Raw genomic sequence first — 18,136 nt, forward strand, 5'->3', positions numbered from 1 at the left:
TGTCCCAATTTTGCCACATCCCCTCCAACATTCATTAGTCTCCCCTTCTTTCATTTTAGCCAATCTGCTAGGTGTGAGGTGATACCTCAGAGTTGTTTTGATTTGCATTTCTCTGATTATTAGAGATTTGGAACACTTTCTCATGTGCTTATTGATACTTTTGATTTCTTTACCTGAAAATTCCCTATTCATGCCTCTTGCCCATTTATCAATTGGGGAATGGCTTGATTTTTTATACAATTGCTTTAACTCCTTGTATATTTGAGTGATTAGACCCCTGTCAGAGTTTTTCGTTATAAAGATTTTTTCCCAATTTGTTGTTTCCCTTCTGATTTTGACTACATTGTTTTTGTTTGTACAAAAACTTTTTAGTTTAATATAATCAAAACCATTTAATTTACATTTTGTAATTTTCTCTAACTCTTGCTTGGTTTTAAAGTCTTTCCTTTCCCAGAGATCTGACAAGTATACTATTCTGTGTTCACTTAACATGTTTATAGTTTCCCTCTTTATATTCAAGTCGTTCACCCATTCTGAATTTATCTTGGTGTAGGGTGTGAGATGTTGATCTAGACCTAATCTCTCCCATATTGTTTTCCAAATTTCCCAGCAGTTTTTGTCAAATAGTGGATTCATGTCCCAAAAGTTGGGCTCTTTGGGTTTATCATACACTGTCTTGCTGATGTCATTTATCCCCAGTCTATTCCATTGATCCTCCTCTCTATCTCTTAGCCAGTACCATATTGTTTTGATGACTGCTGCTTTATAGTATAGTGTAATATCTGGTACTGCTAGGCCCCCTTCCTTCACATTTTTTTTCATTATTTCCCTTGATATTCTTGATCTTTTGTTCTTCCAGATGAAATTTGTTATAGTTTTTTCTAATTCAGTAAAGAAGTTTTTTGGTAGCTTGATAGGTATGGCACTAAATAGGTAAATTAATTTGGGTAGAATTGTCATTTTTATTATGTTAGCTCGTCCTACCTATGAGCAATCAATTAAACTACAGTTTTTGAGTATGAATCTGCTGAGGGATCATAGGTCTTTTGTACAAGAATCAGCCTGAAATGGAAGAGATTTATTACTTGGTTATCCAAAGGATGACAAGTTTTTCTAGCTACGGATACCCTCAAAGATAAAGTTTAAAAGGGATTATAATCCACATTAGTGGAAGGAGTATCTGTATTAATGAAACCATAGGTCTTTGAAGTATTTGTATATGCTTCTTTAATCTTTATCAATGAAAAAAATCTTTTTTTAATCCCAGGTAATCAGTTTACTTGAAGGTATCTAGATGGCACAATGAATAGAAAACTAGATGTGGAGTTCAAATCTCTCCACAAAGAGATACTACTTTACTCAAGAGTTAATATCAAAAACACCTATTGTTTATCTTTGTGGGTGTCCTGAATACCACACAGAGATCTAGTGGTCTGTTTCAACAGGAAAGGAAGTACTACCTTCAAGTAGAATTGGTGTTCCTCTTTTCTTTATATTGTTTTTATTAGTATTGATTGCCAACAAAGATTTAGGCATTCTACCAAAACCAGAATTGAAAACCTATTCATTCAACTTGCCTGAAAAGACAGGCAGAAGTGAAATAATTGAAGGAAATATGGGAACACACAGTAGGTGGGAGGAATTAAGGAGCAAAAACTAGTAAATACATTGGAATCAGACTTGAGGAATTTGTTTTCCTAAACTTATCAATTGATCAACATTTTTTTTCAAGTTAATTCTCAGAAAGCAAGATTTCCTTCATCCCTCCAATATCTTAGGAGAATTTCTTTTATATTTTCAAGCCCTTTCTATGTTTTTCTCCTAAATTCTAGAAAATTGCTTCTGAAATGCTTTCCAAAAGAAGATGTAATGATTGGAAATAGCATCACAACTTTAAAAAAAATCTTTAAAAGGACAACAATGTAAAGTTATCCTTTATCTTGGCAGTGATTGTATAAACTGTATTTAATTAATATTTGTATCAGTATTATGAATCTAATGCAAAGTAAATGCTTCTGTTGTTTGTTAAAGAAGGTATGAGAGTCATTGAAGTAATAAGGAAACAATTACTATGATCTGACTCCCTTGGGAAAGAGAATAGGGTTAATGAAAACCTTCAAAGAGAATTTATTCACAGTTTAATCAAGGGATGTGCATGGGATGCCCTTCTGGATGTTTTTCTCAATCAAAATAAAAAAAATGCATGATATGGAATCAGTTAGAGGCATAGTAGGGAGATAAAGATAGGCCTGGATATGCAGTACTTGGTGCATTCTGTAGAGTTCTCTTATGCTTAGGAAATTGCAGTAAGCTGGCAGCTGCTCAAGCCATTGGTTAAAAGCTGAATGGTATTCTGCCCAAATTGGATGTTAGTCTGGATTGAAATGGGAATTGAGGAGGGGGAAGAGGATAATTTTTTCCCTCTCCCTTTGTTCTGCAGAATGTATTAAACCTTGCCGAGCCAGAAGGGGAAAACTGGGGTACAGGAAAAATAATAATTCAGTATTTTATTTACTTTATAAAAACATTTATTGGGACAAAAAGATAAACAGCAATGAAATATTTGTCTAAACTCTGAGGATGACATTAATAACAAGAAAGGAGCTGGGGCACCCTAGTCCTCATACCCTATAGTTTGGAGGGTGCTCTCCAAGTATTCAGAGGTGTCCTAGGCAAAGGATATGGATAAAAGAGAGAAGAACAAGAGAAAAAACAAATAGACCAATGCTTAAAAGGTGGCAGAAACCATCAGATGGATGTCAATAAGTGCTAAGAGTAAAGGCTGCCAGGTATTCTACTTGGTTAATTCCATGTACTTTATTTCCTACCACTGCTTAGTGGTTTTGTTGATCCCTGCACTGGCCCAAGGTTTATATTTTTTTCATCTTTACCATGCTACCTGGCTTCATAGTGACTAAACCAGCTTAGAGTTTGATTTCTTTTGTTCTCTTAGTGTTTAATCTTTTTCATTCTAGACAACCATAAACCTACTGCTCATTGAGTGATCAAGGTGTATGTGCAATGGTTGATAAAACACATCCATTGAAAGTCTTTCTCAACTAAGTAGTATACTAAAAACCAAATAATATAGAACCTCTTGAACTTGCATAATGGTCTACAGGTTTCAGTGTATTTTCAAATGCATTATCTCAGTTGATCTTCACAGTAAAACCACTGAGGTAGGCAGGTGTTGTCCCCATTTTCCGTTGAGAAAGGAGAGAGACAAAGTGGTTAGTGACTTAGAAGATTCTTAGAAATTGCAAGAGCCTATTCCAGATTTTAAATTCTTTTTAGGTACTTTTATTTGTGGAGAATGTGGCTATAGTATGGATCAAGAAAGGTGTCTTCAGATGGGGATTATCAATAAAATTTGTTAATGCTTATATCTCCAGCTATCTCAAGGGGTATAACATAACAACCAAAACAAAAATGATTTTAGTTCACTTTCCTTTTTATAAAATCCTACCACTGACATATATTAGCCGGATGCCCCTGGGCAAATCATTTAATCTCTCAGCATTTTATGCATTTATCTGAGCTCACAGATTGCAAAGAAGATGCCACCTTGCATTGGTAAAGGGAGTTTCCTCATTGGGGAGTTTCCTATATGAATGTGATAAGCCTAATTTCCTCTATATATATGTAGGAAGTATATGCCATGGTTAAATTTAATTTTCCCAGATGTAACCAGATTGAATTCCAGTAGGATTTTAGATTTAGAGCTAGACTGGTCCTTATTTTATAGGGAAGAATAATGAAACTCAGAGACATGAAAGATCATGTACAGCAAGTCCCCAAAGTCTTAGTGCTGTTTTGATTGTTAGGACCTTAAAACTGCACTAAGATTTTGAGGACATTCTGTACAAATTACTCCATCTATATATTCCATATGTGTAAAGATGTGTACAAATAGATACATTTTTAGGAAATGTACTCCTTGATTTTGGTTTGCCCAGGCACTACTAAGTTAAGGAATCATTTTGCAGGTAATTGCACTGAGGTTCAGAGTAGTAAATTATCTTTCCCAACATCAAACAAATGGTAAGAAGCAGAGTCCATAATCCAGGTCCATCAGACTCCAAACCCAGTGCCATACCTTGCTGCCACCTATGATTCTTATTTTATTTACTTTTACCCCTACCAAAGAGATCATGAGCAACTTACACTCTAGAACCCATGGAGGAAGGACCACATCTTGTTCATTCTCTTGAGTTTTCACTTCTAACTGGTTCTATATTCATTTTGAAGTAGAGAATGTGACTTTTCTTCCATTTTACTCCTTTGAAATAGTATTAAAGCAATATAAGTGCTAAAGATATAGAACCCAAAGTGTATCTGGGTCTTTACCTGTTGAATTGCGTGTCAAGTCATGGGTGATTGGACAAAGGATGAGTGTGGTCAGGCTGACAAATGTGGGTAATTAATGCATTAAAATGCTTCTAGGTCTAAGGGCCACAGTTGTTGTCACTGCCTAATTACTGAAAGATTTAGGCAACAGAAAACACTTGGCCTAATATTTAAGACTATATCATGAAGATTCAACCAACCTTGTTAGTCCCATTTCATATGGCTCTCCACACACTCATTCCAGCCAAAGTAGCCAGCTGACTTCCACAAACTTGACATTCCTCTCCTGTCTTCAAGAATTACTGAGTGTCATTCCATATACCTGTAGGACACTCAACTGAGGAAGTATTTACCAAGTGTTATTGTTTAATAATACCCAATATTTATATAACCTTTACTATGGACCAAGCACTGTGCTAAATGTTTTATAATTATTATCTCATTTGGTCCATACAACAACATTGGAAGGTGGGTGCCCTTATTATTCCCATTTTACAGATGAGGAAATTGAGGCAACCTAAATGATTTAAAGCTAAATTTAATTTAAAGGCATAAGAGCTCTACTAGTCATCTAGTCAACATTGTGCAAAACATATCTCTCTGAAGGAAGGAATGAGCTTTTCTTTATCTCACTAAAATCCTAATTTAGATTTACAAAGATGTCTCACACACTAAGTTTAAAAATAAATTTTTAAAAATGTGCATGATCTTAATATATGAAATATTTATACAAGAGTGTTATCTAAAATTGTTAAAAATAAATAAATATAATTTGTACCTATTGTAAAGAAAAAATGATCCTCTGCTCATGTAACTTCTTAAGACTCTAACGTTAAAGATCTTTGATGTACAATTTCTTTCCTCTGGTTAGAACTGGAGAAACTATAATTTTACATTTTCTCAGCCTTTAATAATATGTATATATATATATATACATATATATATATAAAATGAAAATTTAGGTCATCCCAACTCCAAGAAGACAGGGTTGAATTAATTGCCTCATAAGCACTATGTAGGGTGATTCTAGATTTCCTTTGAGGTTGGCAAATTCCTTCTCATATAGCAGCAGATACGGATTTAAAGGTTACTCCCAAGTAGGCTTATACTTGGATAGACAGCAGAATGTGGGAGGATTGATGCCGGGACTGTAGTATTATTATTTCCTTGATAAAGAAAAGAATATGTGGGGGAAGAGGGCTTCTTGCTGGTATAAATTCAGGGATGCTTTTGGAGCTGGCTTCCAGTTTACTCTGTTCCTCTTTCCTATTGCCATTTTTCATTTCTAGTTTTCGAAGCTACCACCTATTGTTTTTTGACTTTGTGCAGATGTATATGGAATTGGAGGCAGCTGGGTAGCTCAGTGGATTGAGAGCCAGGCCTAGAGACAAGAGGTCCCCTAGGTTCAAATCTGGCCTCAGACACTTCCCCGCTGTGTGACCCTGGGCAGGTCACTTGACCCCCATTGCCTACCCTTACCACTCTTCCACCTATAAGTCAATACACAGAAGTTAAGGGTTTAAAATTAAAAAAAAAAAGAGAAAACAAAACAGAAGTATATGGAATGTCCCATATCAAGGATAGTAGATTTAAAATCAGAGGCCTTGGGCTCAAATCTTGGCTCTATCACTGAGGATATTAGATTTAGAACTGGAAGAAACCTCAACATTGGTATAGTTCCAAGTCATTCATTTGGCAGCTGATGAGATTGTGCCCTAGAGATGCTAATAATCACACAAGTAGTAACAAATAAATAATTTATTAATCACTTATTACATGCCAGACACTGGAGCTCAAACCTAGGTCTCATGATACCAAATTCTTGTAATCTATTTTGCTGTACCAAACTGCTTTTTACTATTCCATGCTTCCTGGATCACCTTTGTGACTTTTTGAAAGTTGCTTCATCTCTCTGGATCTAATTGCAATTTCCTCATCTATAAAATGAGTGCATTAGACTAGAATATTGCAATTACAATTCCAACAGTCTATGATTCTTTATAGTACTTTATGACGATGTTATCCACGATTCAGATCTGAAGCTTTGGGCTCACTTCAACTGAAATCAGTCTTAAAGATTCCTCAAAGTAGTCTTTGGGTCATTCACTCACATAAGGTTTCCTCTGAGAACATTAGAATTCAGATTATGTCTAAAACAGGCCCATAGAGATCATGCAAATTTTCAGTATTTATAACACTGATATTGGTGATCTCTTCCACCCTACCCCTACCCTTTTCATAAAATAACTTGTTTCTAGGGAGTCCTGCAACTTTTTTTTTAATCTTCATATTCCATCATAGAAGTAATACTGTGTGTTGGTTCCAAGGCTGAAGAGTGGTAAGGGCTAAACAAATTGGGGCTAAGTGACTTGCCCGGGGTCACACAGCTAGGAAGTGTCTGAGGCCATATTTGAACCCAGGACCTCCTGTTTCTGATCCTGACTCTCAATCCACTGAGCCCCCTAGCAGCCCTGAGTCCTGCAACTTTCCTCTCTGTTATAGTTTTCACTCAGCTCTTACCTATATGCTACCCATGACTCACATTACTGGTAAAGGAAATAGGTCTATTTTTTCTCTCCCAGATCTTGGCTATCTGCTTTGTCTATCTATTTTCCCCTTTAAGTCTTTATATAGTGATGGTTCTGTCTTTTTTGTCACTGAATTCATGTCAATCTATCTGGGTTTTCATTTAACATTACTTTCTTCTCTCATGGAAAAGGTTCTGTGCTTCTCTGGAAAAGCTTTGTAGAGGCACAGTTTTCTCTTCAGGGCCTGACTTAATCCATGCCTTTGAGTAGTTCTTCTTTTTCTCTGTCCAATTTCCTTTTTAAAGATCAGGACCAGCCCAAGGTGTGTATGGAATTTGAGTCATTGCCAGAACAAAGGCCTTGGGTGGGGGCTGGGGTGATAATTGAAAACTCAAGGATAATATTCTCATTTTGTCTAGGGAATTCACTTGAGGAGACATAATCAGAGTGGTTTCCCTGTTTCTTCCTAGGTGATGCTTGGACATTCTCTCTATGGTTTCTTGCTATTTTATATAAAAATATCATTATGTATAAATGTTATTTATATATAAATGCATATAAGTATAACTTTATATATGATTATCATACCAACAACGTAACAGTCATTTTACGCCAGTTTCATAGATGAAGAAATATGTGACTTGCCCGAGGTCATTCAGACATTACTTGATGAAGCCTAATTTTGAAACCTTAGTCTTCTGCCTCCACTTGCATTGCTCTTTCTACTAAAAATGTTGACTCAATCCACTTTTAGATTTTCTAAAGGAAAAACATATGAGATCACAGAATCAAAGTAATAGTTTGGTGAATCTCAGCTTTGGAAAGACCTTAGGAGTCATCCTGTCCAAATTTTACAGGAATAAGAATCTGCTCTTTGAACCTTGGTTTCTTTAGCTCTCAAGTACAGATAATAATACTTTTTGTACTTTTCTCCCTCAGTTTTGTGAGATCCATATGAAAAAAATTTCCCTAAAGCAACATAAAGCACAATCCACATGAGTTATAATTATTATCATGTTTTATACACTTGACTTCTAGCCTGTTGTTTTCTGCAAAAATGCCTTTGCTTCTTCTCAAGTCACAACCAAATAACTATTTTTAAAAAACTGAGTTTTTAAGTTCTAGAATTATTCATTTCCTTTGGGGGTTTTTCTGGCCCATGTGTAGGACTAGGCATGGGTGCAGCAGAGGAGGGAGGTTTACTCGGCTTGTATTGTTCCAATAGTTGCTTCTTCTGATTCAGTTTTCACCTTCATCATTCTTGAATGAGTTCAGTGAGCTTGGGATATGTCAAATATGCATAACCAGTTTTTCCTCTTTGCCTAACCTCTTCCTTTTTCTTACTTCCTTCAGCTCTAGCTGTCTCTATCTTCTCTTACACCTTCTTTTAGAGGAAAGTTATACTGCTCATTAGAAGCACAATGGATAAAACATTGGCAGCTGCCTCAGAATGTTTATTGTGGTCAGAATAGTTGAGAACAGTTCTAAAATTTCCTTCCTTTCTTTTCCTCTTTTCTTCTCTTTTTCTTCCTTCCTTCTCTCTCCCTCTCTTTTTTCATTCCTTCCTTGCCTTTCTCTGTTCTTTCCTTCCATCCTTCTCTTTCTGTCCCCTTTCCTCTTTTTCTTTCTTCATTTCATCTCCCTTTTCCTTCATTCCATTCCATTCTTTTCTGTCTTATTCCTTTTCCACCTTATCCTTCTGTCTCTCTTTCCCTTTTTCCCTCTTTTCTTCCCTTCCTTCTCTCTTTCCCCTTCTTTCCTTTCTTTCATTCTTTCCTTTGCACCCTCTCTTCTTTCTTTCCTTTCATCCCTCTCTCCTTTTATTCTCATCCTCCAATTTCTTTTCTTTTTTCTTATTTTTTAAAAAAATTACATTTTGATTTAGAATATTTTTCCATGGTTACATGATTTATAATCCCCCCTACTGCTTTCTCCTCTCCCTCCCACAGCCAACAATCAGTTCCACTGGTTTATACATGTATCATTGTTCAAAACATATTTCTATATCATTAATATTTGCAGTAGAGTGATCTTTTAACATAATTTCTTTTCTTCTTTCCTTTTCCTTCCTTTCTTCCATTCTCCCCCAGAGAATATCTTATCCAATACCATTGTTTTAAAAATGAAGAAATTGGTGCCCAGTTAAGTGAAGTAATTTATCTAAGTTATACATGTTGTAAGTAGCAGAAGATAAAAATATTAGGTGTTGGGGCAGCTGGGTAGCTCAGTGGATTGAGAGTCAGGCCTAGAGATTGGAGGTCCTAGGTTCAAATCTGGCCTCAGACACTTCTCAGCTGTGTGACCCTGGGCAAGTCACTTGACCCCCCATTGCCTACCCTTACCACTCTTCTGCCTTGGAGCCAATACTCAGTATTGACTCCAAGATTTAAGGTAAGGGTTTAAAAAAACACCAAGTGTCTAATCTTTGAGAAGATATTTAATTTCTTTCTGTGTCTGAGTTTGCTAGCCTTTAAAATGAGGGACTTAAATTCAATGGCCTCTAAAGGGTCTTCCAGTTCAAGATAAATGATTCCATGATCCTTTGATACAAAATCTAGTACTCTTTCTGTTGTACTATAGACTCAATGAAGAAATGATGGCTAAATATAGATGGGAATGTTAGTCAGAGATACAAATTAGAATTATAGAACCATGGAAAGTTAGAGCTAGATTTTAGAAGCCATCAAATCCAACAACCCTTATTTTGCTGACGTGGAATTGAAGTCTTAAATAGGTTTTCACTTACCCAGGCTTATGCAAATAAAACAGGCTTTCTAGGCTAACTAACCTAGCCTTCCCAACTGGCAGACCAGGGGTCTTTCTTCCATGATCACTGCCTATGTATTTAACCCTGAACATTCTAAAAATGGTAGTTCCATATCCTTATTTTCCCCAAATTAATAACAAAGACCAGTTTTCCATTATTTTTGTTTCTTAACATGCTTGTATGGTCTTGATATGTGATTAGCATATTTTGTAAGCAATCGGAATCCTTTATAAATACCACACCAAAAACAGAGATCAACATTTTAAAAAGATTTCCTTTTGAGCATTTGAAATTACTTAAAGTATATAGAATAAAAAATTTCATTATGTCTTTTCCCCTCACAATTCAATCATACCTCATTCCTCATATTAAGCCTTCCTTGTGACAAAGAAAAATAATTAAGGCAAAAATATATGACAGAGAAACCTTGCTGAACTAGACAGACCAGTAGTAATGATCTTCCACCTGTCTGGTATTAGGGAAGAAGACTGATTTGTTATCCCTCTTCTGGAACCTTCACTGTTTTTTTTTCTATTACTTAGAATTTGACCTTGATAATCTTTTCACTTATTTGGTTGTTATTGTACATATGGGTTTTTGACTGTGCTTATTAATTGTATATTAATTTATGTACCTCTTTCCAAGTGTCTTTTAATTTTTCATGATTCATTGTTTTGCTGGAATTTAATCTTTTTATTATCTTCATATAATACCATTTTTAGCTATTCTCCAGTTGATAGACATTCACTTTCTTTTGGGTTGTTTAGAATTCTTGTCCACAAATCCTTTTCCCAAAGATATACACTACCAGAGTGATATTTCTTTAATATTATGTCACCTTCCACTTACTAACTTGGCACATGTGCACATTTATTATTCCTTATTACAATGTCATATTCTCCTGTTGAATTTAAGCTTTTAAATCTGTCCTCTAGTCAAATCTCTTTTCTACACAGCTGTGGTGTCAGAAATTCTAAATGTCTCCTGATTGGCCCATTTTCTGTTATCCACACTTTCTTTCTTCCCACCTTTTGGTTTCATTGCTCATTAGCTCTTCCAGAATATGGGAAACAGAGTAAGAAAGAGAGAGCGAAACTCAAGTCAGTCAATTATGTTGCTTATTAGGAGCTCTGAAACTAATTAAAAATGTTGGCTAAAAGCAGTTTCTTTTTAGGTTATTCTATCCCACATTAGCCTTGCTCCCCATTAGATCAGAAAATCTACACTTGTTCAGTCATTACAGTTGTATCCAACTCTTTGTCACCTCATTTGGCATTTTCTTGACAAAGATGTTGGAGTGGTTTGCCATTTCTTTCTCCAGCCTTATTAAACACGAAGAAACGGAGATAAATAGGGTTAAGTGTCCAGGGGCAAGTAGCTATTAAATGTCTGAGGCTAGATTTGAATTCAGGCCCTTTTGACTCCAGGCCTAGCACTCTATCCACTATGCCACCTAGATATATTTTTTCATGTGAACAGAAAATTCTAAACATTCTAATGAGAACATTAACCTCTAGTTGATGTCATGTTTAAGGGATTTTACTCTATTCATGGGCAAGGATAGTTTGTCCTATGGTTCAAGAAATGAGAGATCTTGTGTCAGGATGAGACTATCTCCACAAACCAGGTGTTACGCATTTTCTATTCAAAGCCAAACATGAATAACACATCTCTTTCTATTAGCTTTTTGTTTGATGAATTAGACAAATTTGACATTTGTTTGTCATAATTTTAAAAGAAAATTAATATTGTCATTAAATTATCATTGTGCATGACTTACAGAAATAGCCTCTTTTGTTCATTATTTGTTGAATGACAATATACAGTGACCAAATTTTAAACTAGACAGTCAAAATGATTGTATTTTCCCACAAAAATGGAGGAAAATATGGATATTATGCTGGATAATTATAGATTTCTGAAGGGAATTCACAGCTACAAATTCTGTTCTGTATATTATCTGATGGTTGAAAGATTTTCCCTTTGGTTTATAAAACACTTTTGATTTTGAGGTTCTGAGGGTAGATCCCCAAAGGCCCCTAGTCTTTAGTCACTTTAACACTTCAATACTAGTTCCTAATTTTTCCCTTAAAGAACACAACAAAAAGGCCAGTTTTGAACAAAAATCCATATTTTCCTAAATCCTCCCTCTTCCACTATCCAGCCTTGAATTTATATTTGCTAGACTGAAGGGGAATAAGGATTATATTTAGTGAGTTATCTGATGAGGGATAGATAATCTGTACTTCTGGAAGAACATGAAATACAGGAGCAGCAATAACCTGCCACCACCTAGAAACTACCTAGTTATTGAATTCTATGAAAATGTGTAACATCTGATTTGTGGAGGTTGTTTCATCCTGCCTGACATATTTGCCTTGAACCATAGGACAAACTATCCTTGCCCATGAGTAGACTGGAATTTGATTTCTTTTCATATGCTAGTTTCTATACCTTAAACTCAAGGTTTAGGTCTTTTTTTCTCTCCAGATTCTTCTATCTTATATGAGAGGATTATTGACATGGATCAATGGCAGCCTGGTCTTGGTTGGTGAACCACAAAACTCTATTGTTGGCCTTGTCTTATTCCACAAAGAAAGGAGCCCAGTAAATATAATATTATACCTTAAAGGGATGTTAAAAATTATGTAATATGTATTTAAAAAATTTTTAAATGAAGAAAGCTAGGTTAAGAGAGATCAAGTGATGTGCTTAGTAATTAGTGATAGATCTAGAGGTAGAACATAGGAAAACTGATCCCTAGACCTGTGTTCTTTCTGAAACATCACAGATTTTAATTCATGACTTCAAAGAACAATTAGAAACATACTTATAAAGGTAGCTATTGGTGCCTGGGGACAGGAAGACCTGAGATCAAATCTAGCTTCAGATAGCTGTGTGACCTTGGGCAAGCCACTAAAAAAAAAACTCCGTTTGCCTCAGTTTCTTCACCTGTAAAATGGAGTTAATAATAGCAACTGTCTTTCAGGATTGTTGTAAAGATCAAACAAGATAATAGCTGTAAAAAGACACACACACAACACACACCAGAGTTTAGCATATTTGACATGTAGTAGCTACTGTATAAATATTTATTCCCTTAAAATGACTGAAATGATGAGTTGAAACTATCAATAAAGAACTGAAATGATAGGGATCAATATAAAGTCTTTCGATTAAGTAAAAATTAATGAATAATGTAAGTATATTAGGAAGAATTTGGTTTCAAAACACTTAATATGAAAAATGTTTAGGAATTTTCATTGACTGGAAGGTTAATATGAATCCTAGGGTAATTGATAAAAACAACAACAACCAAAAAGAAACAATGCTGCATTAAGAGAGACATAGTATCCAGGACAAGGGAAGGACTAGCCTCACTGTATTATGTCCTAGTCATACCACATATGGAGTATTACATTTATTTCTGCCCATGTCATTTATAGAAGAACATGAAAAATCTGAAACTTATCAAGAAAAGGGAAACCAGAATGGTGAAAAGTCTCATATCATGTCATCTGAGGAATGCTTTGAGTTACTTATGATGTTAAATCAGAAAGGAAACCTTAAAACAGGCATGATAATCATTTTCAGGTATTTAAAGGACTGTCATATGGAAGAGATTAAAATATTATATAATTTTATGTCTAAAACTCCATGTTAGATGCCAAGGGAGAGGCAATGATAAATATCTTTTGCCATTTATCAAGATAAAATCAAAATGGATACATGACTTAAGCATAAAGGTAGCTGTTTCATAAGCAAACTAGAAGAACATGGAACATATTACCTATCAGATTTATGGATAGGAAAATGATTTATTAATAAACAAGAAATAAAGAGCATTGTGAGAAGTAAAGTGGATAATTTTGAATGTATTAAATTGAAAAAAAATATTTTAGACATAAAACAAATATAGCCAAATTTTGAAGAAAATTTGGGAAAGGATAATCTTTCCTGAGGATGATGAGGATGGATGAGGAGGAGGAGTTGGGAAAATTGGGAAGATGGGAAAAAATTATATGGCCAATTTCTTGGCTAGAGGTCTCATTTCTAAAATATGAGAACCTTGTGAAATATGTAAGAACATGAGCTATTCCCCAATTGATAAATGGTCAAAAGATATGAACAGATAGTTTTGGATAAAGAATCAAAGCTATATATAAGCATATGATCTCTATCCTTAAAGAATTTATGACACAAATAGAGCATACTAAAGTTTATGCAGAACTAATCATTTAATAAAATATAGGCTGTGATAAGGATCATAAAAAATACAGAATTTTTAGAATGAGGAAAGATCACTCCTGGGTAAGAAATCAGGGAGTTTCATGTAGAAGATAACATTTGAGCTGTGCCTTGAAGTATAGGTAAAATTTGATCAGATGGTGATATGGAGGGTGAGGAATTTTATTTGGATCTTACTCCCTGTACAATATCTCAGAAAAAGTTCAACTCCATACTTTCTGAAACACAGAAATCTCTATAGACTCCAAAACACTAAGCCCGTATTTAGTCACAGAAGCTTCCTGCTGATATGAATTATGCATGAAACACCAGCAAACAAACATTTTTTAAAAAAGGTTTAAAATTGGGGGTTGGGAGTATAATACTGAGTTGAGGAAATGGAAGACAGTGGGTAGCAGAGAATGAATAAGAATATGGCGCTTAAAACCAGCAGTCTCACTGGAATATTAAAACAAAACAAAACATAACAAAGAAATCATATTTGAGGTTGCCAACTTGAAAGCATAAGTCATTCATGATGGATTAAATAGAAAATGCCAGATTAGCTACTCCATGGAGCCAGGATTTTATGAATTTCATCTGAATGGCAAATGTAATCTAGAGCTATAAAAGAAATTTGGTTGGCAGCATTTGGGAAGGCTGTTTTGGAGAATGGGAACTGAAAAGAAATGCCAGATTTGAGAATGGGCATGTTAGTGAAGGGGTGCTGGTGGGCTTTGGGCTGAGAACTCAAGGAGGGGAGATGGGAAAACACCAAAAGAGAAGAAGGGGAAGGCAAAAAAGTATTTACAACTGAGGAAGTAATTATTTTTACTTTAAGAAGACAAGTTAGTCACAAAATCATATTGTAGGGCTATAGAAAATCAGGAAAGAATCAATATTATCCTGAGATGAAAATTGATTCTCTAGCTCCTGCCACAGTTAAAAAAAAAGTGACAAGTGAGGAAAAAGTATCACACTTCTGTTGAGAAATCCAAAAGAGACCTGAAATAATTAACTGGGCTTGTCCTGGCATATTGTCAGTTAGTTGAAAAATTAAGGAGAGAAAATTTTTTTCTTAAAGGAATACATCTAGGATCAACATGGTATAAGGAGACCATGAGTAGATGGCCTAGGATTTTGAGCTGCCCTATGAATTGATTGGTTTTTAATTTCCTTGTATATTTTATTTTCCATATTTAGAAAACAAAGCTAAAATGTTAACTCCTGGTCAGAGAGTAAAATGGGGAATGGGTTCTTGGAATACAAGATTGTGAACCAGGAGTTGAATGGTGTGCTTGTTAGAGTAGACAACAGATAAGAGACCCCCAAGAGCATTGTTAAGCCTTTCTGGTGACACTCCAAGCTCAAGAGAGTGATGCTCCTTTTAGGGTCATAAGAAAGAGTATACAGTTCAGTTTGATAAATATAAATGAACTCAGATTGAAATGTATATTCTCAAAGGTATTGGTAATACACATATCAACAGATAAGCATAGCCTCATTCTATCAAAATGGTTTTGATACTTTTTGAGCAAAACAACCTCTTGTAATGAAAACACCTTAAACTTTATATAAAACATAAAAATATTTGATAAATTGTGAAAAGGGCCAGCAAGCACTAAAAATATTACTCTTGAGTTTATGTTTTAATGGAGTTTCTAGGTAATTATATCCCACAAATAATTTACCACCCAGAAAATAAGGAAATTCTTTTGTAATTGAGGATCATATGTGTTTTTATGTTCTTAGAAACCTATAGAACAGAATTAGGGAATCTTGAAATGTAATTAGAAATCAAGAGCATATGTAAATATAGCAGTGACAGCAATATGAAAATTCTGAATTACTTGTATCAAATATAAAGTGCAATCAGGTAATATTGATAACAGCATCCTAGACTATGTTCAAAAATGTTGTTTTTTCTTTTCCTTTTGGTCCCTTGCACTGGAAAGCAGAATATTATTGCTGAAATGAATATGGAAGTCTTTGAAAGAAGCATAAATGTGTATGTGTCTTTGTATTTTTGCATATTTATCTCCTCATCCTTTGTTTAAAAATAATATTGTTGTATGTAGGTTTGAATAAAAAAAGTTTGCCTGATCTACAATCTTTTCCATATATACACTACTTTTGATAGTTCATATTGGCACTAGCACAGAAGGGTGACCTTTTAAATTAGCTATTTGTCAAAACTTTTCTGATTATAATCCTTTAACTTCTTAAGGAATTTTAAAAAATTAACTGTTAAAAAAAATCCTAATTTCACAAATTGAATCCTCTAATGAGTTTGTTTAGTTTTATTATGTTCATATATTATCATAGGACCACATATTCAGAGCTGGTAGAGACTTTAAAAGTTATCTAATCTAATTCCTTTATTTTACAGAGGAGTAAACTGAGGCCCAAGAAAGTTAAGTAAGTTCCCCATGATCACAGAGGTAGTAAATACTAGGATTTGAGCCTATGTATTCTGAGTCCAAATCCATTATTCTTTCTACCACACCATTGTCATTCATAGGGATACAAAAGGATTTTATTTCCTTAAGTAGCAACTACAATTCAGACAGATAACGTGGCTTTACCATTACTATTGTCTGACTATGATGTACCTTGCTGCAGTAGTTTGATTTCACAATATCAACTTTGTATAATGTTTGAACAATGATGGTGTTAGCAGCTAAGTATACAGGATAGCTTTGGCCAATTAGAATGACAAAACTAACAGAAGTTCAGAGCTGGAAGCTTAGAGGTAATCTATGAAGCTTTTTCACTTGATAGATGAGGAGTTAGATTAAGCTTGGTGATGTCCTAGTTTGTCTGATGGCAACTGGACTTTTAACTTTCAGCACCATGGTTCCCACACCAGTATGACTTCTTCAAATTCCAAATGTTACAGCTGTTTTCTGCTCTGCCTTGGCCCTCCCTGAGGTCCTGGAGTGGCCTAGAATTGGAATGTACATTAGTTTCAAATGGTTCTAAATTAATTGTGAATCCCTGTGAAAAATTTAAAAGTCTATTAGAAGCCACTTTGTTTCCTTTTTCCATGAAGAAAGACCCCGTTAATATATTCTGGGGCAGGGAGTCAGTTTTCCTAGCAGGTTCATAATAAACAATTCCCCCTCAAGGTTAATATAATAGGCAAACACTTTTTGCTGCAGCAGTCGGCGAGAGCTAATGAAAGATTAGCTTACACTGTGATTCATTATTTCAAAATGTCAGAATAAGGTGGATCTGTCATGGGCTCCCCCCCCCCTTTCTCTCTTCTTTAATAGAGAATGAAAATTTTGCTTTCCTAATGTCAGTGGATTCACTCAGTGCTTGTTTTCCAGGCCAAGTTCAGACAACCGGCGCCAGGGTGGTAGAGAAAGATTGGCCAGTGCTGGTGACAAGGGAACCTTGGCCATGGAATCCACCAAGGAGACTCGCTACTGTGCAGTGTGCAATGATTATGCTTCAGGCTACCATTATGGTGTCTGGTCCTGCGAGGGCTGTAAGGCCTTCTTCAAAAGAAGCATTCAAGGTAATAGTGTGTTGAAAACAATTAATCAACATTTATTCCTCAGAAAAAAATGTATATGCTATAAGAAGGAAGAAATATAGACTGGGTTCATTTAACAAATACACTAAAGTTGGTGGGACTAATTTGATTTTTTTAAGCAAGATTAGTCAGTAAATTACACAGGAACAGAGCTTATGCTTTTTCTAAATTTGGTGTCTCTGTGCTCCCAAAACACTTAATATATGCTTATTGAATTGAATTAAAAATTTATATTGGAGAAAGACAAGGCTCGTAGCACTGTAGATTTGAACTGGGAACAACCTTACAGGTCACCTAATCCAATCCTCAATTTTGCAGATGAAGAAACTAAGTCCCAGAAAGGTAAAATTAATTTCACACAGACACACAGATAGTAAATGGCAGATCTGAAAATTGATGCTTACTCCTTTGACTCCAAATTGAGTATTTTTTTCACTAGACTATGTTGCTTGTCAAAGAACATCAGAAAAAGGGGCTAGCTGATGTTAGGGAAGATTTTGCTGAGTTCTTTAGTGTCTGCCATGAATTTTGAAGTCTCTAAAGCTATTATCTTCTTTTAAGTGGAGAGAGAGAGACTGAGAGAGATACACAGACAGGGAGACAGAGACAGAGATAGAAAGAAGATAATAGCAAAGGGGAGAGAGAGAAAGAGAGAAAGAGAGAAAGAGAGAGAGAGAGAGAGAAAGAGAGAGAGAGAGTGAGAGAGAGAGAGAGAGAGAGAGAGAG

General features: G+C 35.1%; 1 protein-coding gene across 4 annotated transcripts in view; it reads left to right on the top strand.

Annotated features, from left to right (window-relative positions):
- The window catches only part of ESR1 (estrogen receptor 1), a 327,238-nt gene that overhangs the window by 18,079 nt on the left and 291,023 nt on the right, over window positions 1-18,136 (top strand). For 3 of the 4 annotated variants that reach the window (XM_044671712.1, XM_044671714.1, XM_044671715.1), the window contains one exon: window positions 17,202-17,392. In XM_044671712.1, coding sequence (XP_044527647.1) covers window positions 17,202-17,392 — 191 coding nt within the window. Of the gene's footprint in view, window positions 1-17,201; window positions 17,399-18,136 lie in introns of all 4 variants that reach the window. The other variant, XM_044671713.1, reaches the window with a different exon arrangement.

This window comes from Gracilinanus agilis, chromosome 4 (assembly GCF_016433145.1).
Source record: "Gracilinanus agilis isolate LMUSP501 chromosome 4, AgileGrace, whole genome shotgun sequence".
Lineage (NCBI taxonomy): Eukaryota > Metazoa > Chordata > Mammalia > Didelphimorphia > Didelphidae > Gracilinanus > Gracilinanus agilis.